General features: G+C 19.1%; 3 protein-coding genes and 1 pseudogene across 3 annotated transcripts; 2 read left to right on the plus strand and 2 right to left on the minus strand.

Moving 5' to 3' along the window:
- Positions 1-182: 182 nt before the first annotated feature.
- On the minus strand, positions 183-1,124 carry LOC140757102 (NADH-ubiquinone oxidoreductase chain 1-like; annotated as a pseudogene).
- Positions 1,125-4,053: 2,929 nt separating this feature from the next.
- On the plus strand, positions 4,054-7,533 carry LOC140757099 (NADH-ubiquinone oxidoreductase chain 2-like; the record flags this gene model as incomplete). The annotated part of the gene is given in 1 exon segment (XM_073092633.1): positions 4,054-7,533. A coding segment is annotated over 1 exon segment (906 nt), but the record flags the coding sequence as incomplete, so codon positions are not given.
- A 177-nt stretch (positions 7,534-7,710) lies between these two features.
- Positions 7,711-9,327, plus strand: LOC140757098 (ATP synthase subunit a-like). Its single transcript, XM_073092631.1, is given in 1 exon segment — positions 7,711-9,327. A coding segment is annotated over 1 exon segment (678 nt). The 5' UTR covers positions 7,711-7,856; the 3' UTR covers positions 8,535-9,327.
- Positions 9,328-10,177: 850 nt separating this feature from the next.
- LOC140757096 (NADH-ubiquinone oxidoreductase chain 5-like) lies at positions 10,178-11,832 on the minus strand. Its single transcript, XM_073092630.1, is given in 1 exon segment — positions 10,178-11,832. A coding segment is annotated over 1 exon segment (1,008 nt). The 5' UTR covers positions 11,335-11,832; the 3' UTR covers positions 10,178-10,326.
- Positions 11,833-11,972: the final 140 nt, after the last annotated feature.

The raw sequence follows: 11,972 nt of genomic DNA on the forward strand, positions 1-11,972 counted from the left end.
CCTTATGTTATTACTGGACAAATTCTTACTATTATTTATTTTAGATATTTTATTATTAATCCCCTAATTAATAAAATATGAGATAAAATAATTTTTAATTATTAATTAATGAGCTTGTTAAGCATTTGTTTTGAAAACTTAAGAAAGAATAATCTATTCTATTAATTTATACTAAAAAAATATTATTAAATTAAATAAATTTTTAAGCCAATAAATAATATTAAATAATTTAAAGAAATAGGTAAATATGATTTTCAACATAAATATATTAATTTATCATAACGATAACGAGGTAAAGTACCCCGAACTCAAATAAATAAAAAAGAAATAAAAACTACCTTTAAATAAAATAATAAATTTAAATTATAACCCCCTAAAAATAAAAGTCTAAATATTAAACTTATAAATAAAATACTAGAATATTCTGCTAAAAAAATTAACGCAAAACCTCCTCTTCTATATTCAATATTAAACCCTGAAACTAATTCTCTCTCACCTTCAGCAAAATCAAAAGGAGTACGATTAGTTTCAGCTAATCTAGAAGATATTCAACATATTCTTAATGGAAATATTAAAAAAATAAATCAAATTGAATCTTGATAATATCTAAATATTAATAAATTAAATCTTATAACTATAACAATACAAGATATTAAAATCAAACTCAATCTTACTTCATAAGAAATAGTTTGAGCAACTGCTCGTAAACCCCCCAATAAAGAATAATTAGAATTTGAAGATCAACCTGCTACTATAATTCTATAAACCCCTATTCTAGTACAACATAAAAAAAATAATAACCCTAAACTAAATCTTAATAAATTAAAATAATAAGGAATTAATAATCAAATTATCAAAGATAAAATAAATCTAACAATAGGAGAAAAATAATAAGATAAGTAATTAGAATAATTTAAATATATTTGTTCTTTAGTAAATAATTTAATAGCATCTGAAAAAGGCTGTAATAAACCTATAAATCCAACTTTATTAGGCCCTTTACGAATTTGAATATAACCCAAAACCTTACGCTCTAATAAAGTTAAAAAAGCAACTCCAATTAATACACCTAAAATTAATAATAATATACCAATTAAAATATTTAATCAATCTATAAATAACATTACTATATATATAATTTTAATTTATATATTTATGATTTCTAAAATCATTACATTTTTTCTGTCAAAATAGTATATATATATATATATATATATACTTTAATTATTAAAATTCCTTTTTTTAAAATTATTTTAAATATTTAATCCTTTCGTACTAAAATATTTTAAATTTCTAAAGATAGAAACCAACCTGGCTTACACCGGTTTGAACTCAGATCATGTAAGATTTTAATGATCGAACAGATCAAAAATTTTAAACTTCTGCATTTAAATTTTATCTTAATCCAACATCGAGGTCGCAAACTTTTTTTCTTATTTGAACTAAAAAAAAAAATTACGCTGTTATCCCTAAGGTAATTTTTTCTTTTAATCATAAAATATGGATCATTTAATCATTAATTAATGTTTACTATTAAAAAAAGTTTATTATATTTTTTTATCACCCCAACAAAATATTTAAATTAATTTTATTTTAAAAATTTATAAAAAAATATTATTAAATTAAATATAAAACTCTATAGGGTCTTCTCGTCTTTTAAAATTATTTTAGCTTTTTTACTAAAAAATTAAATTCTAATTTTAATAAAGAGACAGTTTATATTTCATTAAATCCTTCATACAAGTCTTCAATTAAAAGACTAATGATTATGCTACCTTTGTACAGTCAATATACTGCAGCCCTTCAATTTATTTAATCAGTGGGCAGATTTGACTTTAAATTATAACCAAAAAGACATGTTTTTGATAAACAAGTGAATATAAAATTTTGCCGAATTCCTTTTAATTAATTTTTAAATTTTATTATATTTATATATATATATATATATATATATATATATATATATATATTATTTATACTAATTTTATCATTATATCTAATTTTTATTTAATAAAAATTATTTTTTTATAAAAAATTAAATTTTTATTAAAAATTTTTTTTTATATTAAAATTTTTTATAAAAAAATATAATTTATAAACAATATAAATTTTAAAAATTTTAAAATAATAAATTTTTATTATAAATTTTTAATTTAAAGATTATCCCTTAAAATATTAAATTTTATTTAAAAAAAGAAAATAAATTTTCTTTTTTTAAATAAAATTCTAAATTAAATTTATTTCTAAAAAAACTAGATATATTTAAAAACGATTAACATTTCATTTCAAATTAATTATTTAAAATATTTTTGCAACAATAACTTTAATAACTAATTATCTCTTTTAAATTCGAGAATTATTTTACTAAATAAAATTTTTAATAAACTCTGATACACAAGATACAACAAATAAAAATTACTTTTATAAAATTTTTTTTTCATAATATTTCAATATTCTTTCACAATACTAATTCCCTATAAAATTTTAAATTTTTTCTATAAATTATACTTTAACCCCCATTAAAATATAATTATTTAAAAATTTCTTTTATTATAATTATTTAATTAAATTGTTTATTTAATCAAATTAATTAAAAAATAATTTCTTTTCAATGTAAATGAAATACTTTATACACAAGATCTAATTTGTTCTTTCTAGAAACACTTTCCAGTACCTCTACTTTGTTACGACTTATTCCAATTTTTAAATGAAAGTGACGGGCAATATGTACATATTTTAATTTTTAATCATTTTAATAAAATAAATAAAATTACATTTAAATCCACCTTTAAATATTTATTCCAAAATATTATCCATTTAAATAAATTTATTGTAATCCATTATAAACTTAATTATAGTCTGCATCTTGATCTGAATTAATTTTTATTTTTAATTTTAAAATATTATTATTATTTAAAAATATTTTTTTAACAACGATATACAAAATAATAAATTAAGTAAATTTATTCGTGGATTATCAATTAATTAACAGATTCCTCTAAATGAACTAAAATACCGCCAAATTACTTAAGTTTCAATATTATTTATTTACTATTTTAATTTACTAATTTTAATTTTTTATAATAGGGTATCTAATCCTAGTTTATTAACAAATTTTATTAAATCATGAATAATATTTAAATTTTCAAAAAAATTAAAATTTCACTTAATAATTTCATATTTAATTTAATTTATTTTCATTTATTACAATTAAAAAAAATTTATTTTAATCTTTGTATAACCGCAACTGCTGGCACAAAATTTGTTAATAATTTAAATATTACTAAATCTTAATTTCTTAAATTTTTAATTATAATTACTACATATTTTATTAATTATTATTTAAATAATATAAAATTTACACTAAAATTTATATGTAAAATAAATTAAAAATAAATTTTAAAAATCATAAATTTTTATCTATACGCAAAAAATTTCATATAGAATTATTAAATATATTTTTTTTTTTTTTTTTTATATATTAATTTATTTTTTGTAATATTCAAATTTAAATACAACAATAAATTAAATTTATTATTATTCATATTAAAAAATAAAAAATTATTAAATTTATTATTAATTTAAAAAAAAAATTAATAAATATATATATATATAAATAAATTAAATTTTTAATTAATTATATTTATTTATATATATATATAATTAAAATTAATATTAAATATTTAATATATAATTTTAATAATTTTTTCTATTAAATTAATAGTAAAACCATTTTTAATAATTTTATTATTAAATATAAATTAATAATTTTCAAAAATAAGCTAAATTAAGCTTTTGGGTTCATACCCCAAATATAAAGATTATATCTTTTTTTTGAAAAATATAATAATAAAGTGCCTGAAAAAGGATTATTCTGATAGAATAAATAATGTAATAATAAATTACCTTTATTATATTTTATAGAATTAAACTATATCTAATAATATCAAAAATTATTGTGCATTTTACACTAAAATATATTTAAAAATAATTTAATAATATTTTTTTAAATTTGTAATTTAAAAATAATTTAAATTATTTTTTATTTTATTTAATATAAATTCAAATAAAATATTTTTTATATTTATTTTAATTTTTAGAACTTTAATTTCTATTTCTTCTAATTCTTGACTTGGTTGCTGAATTGGTTTAGAAATTAATTTATTAAGTTTTATCCCTTTAATTTCTTATACAAATAATTTATTAACTTCTGAAGCATCTTTAAAATATTTCCTAACTCAATCTATTGCATCAATTAATTTCCTATTTTCTATTTTATTAAAAATAATTTTATTAAAAAATTTTGAAATGAATATTTTATTATCTATCTCAATTAATTCTTCTCTATTAATAAAAATAGGTTCTGCTCCATTTCATTTCTGATTCCCTAATATTATTGAAGGTTTATCTTGATTAAACTGTTTTATTTTAATAACTTGACAAAAAATTACCCCCATAATTTTATTGTCTTATTATTTTAATATTAATTTTTTAATATTTATTATACTATTAAATTCAATTATTGGAGCTTTAGGGGGTATTAATCAAACTTCCTTACGAAAATTAATATCTTTTTCTTCAATTAATAATTTAGGTTGAATAATAGCTGCAATTTTAATTAGAGAAAATTTATGAATACTATATTTTTTTATTTACTCATTTATTATTTCTATAATATGTTTTATATTTTATATTTACAATATTTATTTTATTAATCAATTATTTATTTTTAATATAAATTATTTATTAAAGTTTATGATTTTTATAAATTTTCTTTCTTTGGGGGGTTTACCTCCTTTTTTAGGATTTTTCCCAAAATGAATTATTATTAATTTCTTAATAAATATAAAATCTTATATTATTTGTTTTATTTTCATAATAATAAGATTAATTACTTTATTTTTTTATATTCGCATTGTTTATTCTTGCATTTTATTTAATTATTTAAAATTAAAATGATTTAAAATATTTATTAAAAATAAATATTTTTTTATTATTTTAATTTCTAATTTAATTTCTTTTATAGGATTAATTCTTAGAACCTTATATTTTATTTAAGGTTTTAAGTTAAATTAAACTAATAATCTTCAAAATTATTTATAAAGAAAAATTCTTTAAGCCTTAGTAATTTTTCTTTACTCCTTAAAATTTGCAATTTTAAATCATTTTAATGAATATAAGACATAATAATAAAAGAGAACTATTCTCGTTAATAAATTTACAATTTATCGCTTATACCTCAGCCATTTTATTTATATGCAAAAATGACTATATTCTACTAATCATAAAGATATCGGAACTTTATATTTTATTTTTGGAATTTGAGCAGGATTAATTGGAACTTCTTTAAGATTACTTATTCGAACTGAATTAGGAACTCCTGGATCTTTAATTGGAGATGATCAAATCTATAATACTATTGTAACAGCTCATGCTTTCATTATAATTTTTTTCATAGTTATACCAATTATAATTGGAGGATTTGGAAATTGGTTAATTCCCCTTATATTAGGGGCTCCAGATATAGCTTTCCCCCGTATAAATAATATAAGATTTTGATTATTACCCCCTTCATTAACTCTTTTAATTTCAAGAAGTATTGTTGAAAATGGAGCTGGAACAGGATGAACTGTTTACCCCCCTCTTTCTTCCAATATTGCTCATCAAGGATCTTCTGTAGATTTAGCAATTTTTTCTTTACACTTAGCTGGAATTTCATCAATTTTAGGTGCTATTAATTTTATTACAACAATTATTAATATACGAATTAATAATTTATCTTTTGATCAAATACCTTTATTTGTTTGAGCAGTTGGAATTACAGCTTTATTATTATTACTTTCCTTACCCGTATTAGCTGGTGCTATTACCATATTATTAACTGATCGAAATTTAAATACCTCTTTCTTTGATCCTGCAGGAGGAGGAGACCCCATTTTATATCAACATTTATTTTGATTTTTTGGTCATCCTGAAGTATATATTCTTATTTTACCTGGATTTGGAATAATTTCACATATTATTAGACAAGAAAGTGGAAAAAAAGAAACTTTTGGTTGCTTAGGGATAATTTATGCAATATTAGCTATTGGATTACTTGGATTTATTGTTTGAGCTCATCATATATTTACAGTAGGAATAGATATTGATACTCGAGCCTATTTTACTTCCGCTACTATAATTATTGCTGTACCTACAGGAATTAAAATTTTTAGTTGACTTGCAACCCTTCATGGAACACAAATTAACTACAGACCTTCTATATTATGAAGATTAGGATTTGTTTTTTTATTTACTGTAGGAGGATTAACTGGAGTAATTTTAGCAAATTCATCTATTGACATTACTTTACATGATACATATTATGTAGTTGCTCATTTTCATTATGTTTTATCTATAGGAGCTGTTTTTGCTATTTTTGGGGGGTTTATTCATTGATACCCATTATTTACAGGACTTTCATTAAATAATTATTTACTTAAAATCCAATTTATCTCCATATTTTTAGGAGTAAATTTAACTTTTTTTCCACAACATTTTTTAGGTTTAGCTGGTATACCTCGTCGATATTCTGATTATCCTGATAGTTATATTTCATGAAATGTAATCTCTTCTTTTGGTTCTTATATTTCTTTTTTATCAATAATAATAATAATATTAATTATTTGAGAATCAATAATTAATCAACGATTAATCTTATTCCCATTAAATATATCTTCTTCTATTGAATGATTCCAAAATCTACCTCCTGCAGAACATTCTTATAATGAATTACCTATTTTAAGAAATTTCTAATATGGCAGATTATATGTAATGGATTTAAACCCCATTTATAAAGGATTATCCTTTTTTTAGAAATGGCAACATGATCAAATCTTAATTTACAAAATAGTGCCTCTCCTTTAATAGAACAAATTATTTTTTTCCATGATCATACTTTAATTATCTTACTTATAATTACTATTCTAGTTAGTTATATAATAATAACATTATTTTTTAATAAATATATTAATCGATTTCTATTAGAAGAACAAATAATTGAAATAATTTGAACTATTTTACCCGCAATTACTTTAATTTTTATTGCACTACCATCTCTTCGTTTATTATACCTTTTAGATGAATTAAATAATCCTCTTATTACTCTTAAATCTATTGGACATCAATGATATTGAAGATATGAATATTCTGATTTTTTTAATGTAGAATTTGATTCTTACATAATTCAATCAACAGAAAAAAATAATTTTCGCCTATTAGATGTAGATAACCGAATTACTTTACCTATAAATAATCAAATTCGAATTTTAATTACTGCTACAGATGTTATTCACTCTTGAACAATTCCCTCATTGGGAATTAAAGTAGACGCTAATCCAGGTCGTTTAAATCAAACAAATTTTTTTATTAACCGACCTGGAATTTTTTATGGACAATGCTCAGAAATTTGTGGAGCAAATCACAGATTTATACCTATTGTAATTGAAAGAATTTCAATTAAAAATTTTATTAATTGAATTAATAATTATTCTTCATTAGATGACTGAAAGTAAGTATTGGTCTCTTAAACCACTTTATAGTAAATTTAACAATTACTTCTAATGACTATCAAATTAAATTATTATATTAAAGAATTAGTTAAAGTATAACATAAATATGTCAAATTTAAATTATTATAATATATAATATTCTTTTATCCCTCAAATAATACCTATTAATTGAATTATTTCCTTTTTTATATTTATTTTTATTTTTATTTTATTTAATATTATAAATTATTATATTTATAATATTAATAAAATTAACAACAAAAATAATTCAAAATTAAAAATCTTTATAAAAAATTTAATTTGAAAATGATAAATAATTTATTTTCAATTTTTGACCCTTCCACTAATATTTTTAATATTCCTCTTAACTGATTAAGAACTTTTTTAGGGTTAATGTTTATCCCTTATTCTTTTTGATTTATTCCAAATCGTCATTTTATACTATGAAATTATATTATTAATAAATTACATTTTGAATTTAAAACTTTATTAGGTACTAATAAATTTAATGGATCAACTTTTATCTTTATTTCACTATTCTCATTTGTTTTATTTAATAATTTTTTAGGATTATTTCCATATATTTTCACTAGAACAAGTCATTTAACTATTTCATTATCTATTACTTTATCTTTATGATTAAGATTTATATTATATGGATGAATTAACAATTATCAACATATATTTATTCATATAATTCCTCAAGGAACTCCAAGAATTCTTATACCTTTTATAGTACTTATTGAAACTATTAGTAATATTATTCGACCTGGAACTTTAGCTGTACGATTAACAGCTAATATAATTGCTGGCCACTTATTATTAACTCTTTTAAGAAATACAGGAATTAATATACCTAATTACTTAATTATTTTTTTAATTTTTACTCAAATTTTACTTTTAACTCTTGAATCTGCAGTTGCGGTTATTCAATCCTATGTTATTGCTATTTTAAGAACTTTATATTCTAGTGAAGTTAATTAAACTTATGACAAATCATAACCACCCCTATCATTTAGTAGATTATAGACCATGACCCTTAACTGGAGCTATCGGAACTTTAACTTTTGTTACAGGTATAGTAAAATGATTTCATAATTTTAATATAAATTTATTAATTATAGGATATTTAATTATCATTTTAACTATATTTCAATGATGACGAGATATTTGCCGTGAAGGAACTTTTCAAGGAAAACATACAATTTTAGTTTCTAAAGGATTACGATGAGGAATAATTTTATTTATTATCTCAGAAATTTTTTTTTTTATCTCTTTTTTTTGAGCATTCTTCCATAGAAGTTTATCTCCCAATATTGAAATTGGAGCTATATGACCTCCTTCAAATATTACCCCATTTAATCCTTTTCAAATTCCTTTATTAAATACTATTATTCTAATTACATCAGGAGTAACAGTAACTTGGGCTCATCATGCACTAATAGAAAATAATTACTCCCAAACTAAACAAAGATTATTAATTACAATTATATTAGGAATTTATTTTACAATTCTCCAAGCATACGAATATTATGAAGCTCCTTTTACTATCGCAGATAGTATTTATGGATCAACTTTTTTTATAGCAACAGGATTCCATGGACTTCATGTAATTATCGGAACAATTTTTTTATTAACATGTTGAATTCGTCATTTATTAAATCATTTCTCTAATAAACATCATTTTGGATTTGAAGCTGCAGCATGATATTGACATTTTGTAGATGTAGTTTGATTATTTCTTTATATTTCTATTTATTGATGAGGTAATTAATTATTTATATAATATATTTAGTATATTTGACTTCCAATCAAAAAGTTTAATAATTTTAATATAAATAATTATTTTATTATTAATATTATCTATTATTATTATTATTATTTCAAATATTATAATAATTATTTCACTAATTTTATCAAAAAAATCATTTAAAGATCGAGAAAAATGTTCCCCATTTGAATGTGGATTTGACCCTAAATCCTCACCTCGAAACCCTTTTTCATTACATTTTTTTTTAATTACAGTAATTTTTTTAATTTTTGATGTAGAAATTGCTTTAATTTTCCCAATAATTTATACCTTTAAAATAGTAAACCTTTTTATTTGAACTAAAACTAGATTTTTTTTTCTATTAATATTATTATTAGGACTTTATCATGAATGAAATCAAAATATATTAAATTGAACAAACTAGGATTATAGTTTAAAAAACATTTGATTTGCATTCAAAAAATATTGAAATTACTCAATTTATCTTAAGTAAGAAGCAAATTTTGCATTTAATTTCGACTTAAAAGAAAGAGTTTCCTACTCCTTACTTATTAATTGAAACCAAAATAGAGGTATATTACTGTTAATGATATCATTGAATAATATATTCCAATTAAATTGAAATATATAATAATTAAGCTGCTAACTTAATTCATAGTGATTCATTTCATTAATATTTCTTTAATTTATATAGTTTAAAAAAAACTTTACATTTTCATTGTAAAAATAAAATAAATAATTATTTTTATAAATATTTATATATATATATATATATTTATTTATTTATTTATTTATTTAAAGATTTATTAATCACCCTAATATCTTCAATATTATACTCTTAATTAAGCTATTTAAATAATTTAAAATAATTATTAAAATAATTAATATTATTCATAAAATAAATCTAAATAAATAAATTTTTAAATTATTCATTTGAATAAAATTAAAAAAAATTGAATAACTTTTAATAATATTAAAAATACCCTGACCTCTATATAATTCTCTTCAACTTATATCAATATTTTTAATTATTTTTTGACTAAAATTTAAAAAATAATAATTTAAACCATAAGTTGATAATCTAGGTATAAATCACATTATTCTTAAAAATAAACTTAAATTATAACTTTTTAAAAATTTATTAATCGAATAAATTCTTATATTTCTAACTAAATATCCTATTAAACCCCCTATTAGACTAACATAATTAACTATAAATTTTATATTTAAAGATAAATAAATTATATAAGGATAAGAAAAAATTAATCATCTCAATAAACTACCTACAATTACTCTTATTATCATTAATAAAAATATTCTTTTTAATATAATATAATCTTCTTCATATAAATTATAAATTCTTAATAAATTAAATTCATTTACTATTAAATATATTATTAAACGAATAGTATAAAATATTGTTAAACCTGTAGAAAAATAATATAAAAAAAAAATTAACATATTTAAATTTCTTATAACTATTATTTCCAAAATTAAATCCTTAGAATAAAATCCAGCCAAAAAAGGTAAACCACATAAAGCTAAATTTGAAATATTTATACATAAAGAAGTTAAAGGAATAAATAAACCAATTCCCCCTATTAAACGAATATCTTGATTATCATTTATTATGTGAATAATTATCCCAGCACACATAAATAATAAAGCCTTAAATATAGCATGAGTTAATAAATGAAAAAAAGCCAAATCAGGAAATCCCATCATTAAAATTCTTATTATTAAACCTAATTGTCTTAATGTTGATAAAGCAATAATTTTTTTTAAATCAAATTCATAATTAGCTCTAATACCTGCTATAAACATAGTTAAACTACATAATAATAATAACCACTTCACAAATAATGTCTCAATAATTAATAAATTAAATCGAATTAATAAATAAACTCCTGCCGTTACTAATGTAGATGAATGAACTAAAGCAGAAACAGGAGTAGGAGCAGCTATAGCTGCCGGCAATCAAGATCTAAAAGGAATTTGAGCTCTTTTAGTCATAGCTGCAATAATAATTATTAAACTAATAATTTGTATTCTAAAATCATTAAATATAAAATCTAAATAAAAAATATAATTTCATCTTCCATAATTTAATATTCAAGAAATTACCATTAAAATAAAAACATCACCAATTCGATTAGATAAAGCAGTTAATATACCTGCATTATAAGACTTTAAATTTTGATAATAAATTACTAAACAATAAGAAACTAATCCTAACCCATCCCAACCTAATAAAATTCTAATAATATTAGGTCTAATAATTAATAAAATTATAGATAAAATAAATAATAAAACTAAAATAATAAAACGATTTAAATTTAATTCAGAAATCATATAGCTTTTTCTATAATAAACAACACAAGAAGAAATTAAAGAAACAAATATTATAAATAATAAAGATATTCAATCTAATAAAACAGATATCACAACTCCTGAAGAATTCAAAGAAATTAATTCCCACTCTAAAAAAATTACTAAATTATTTATAATAAAATAAATAAATATAAAAAAATTTATTAATGAAAAAAAAAATAAAAAAAAAAATCTGATAAAACAAATAGAAAAATTTTTATTAATAATTTAAAGTGATCTTAATTCACATTTTTGATACCACAAATCAATATTTTAATATA

The sequence above is a fragment of the Epargyreus clarus genome, unplaced genomic scaffold (assembly GCF_041222505.1).
Source record: "Epargyreus clarus isolate Ecla_fem2 unplaced genomic scaffold, WU_Ecla_fem_2.2 ptg000041l, whole genome shotgun sequence".
NCBI lineage: Eukaryota > Metazoa > Arthropoda > Insecta > Lepidoptera > Hesperiidae > Epargyreus > Epargyreus clarus.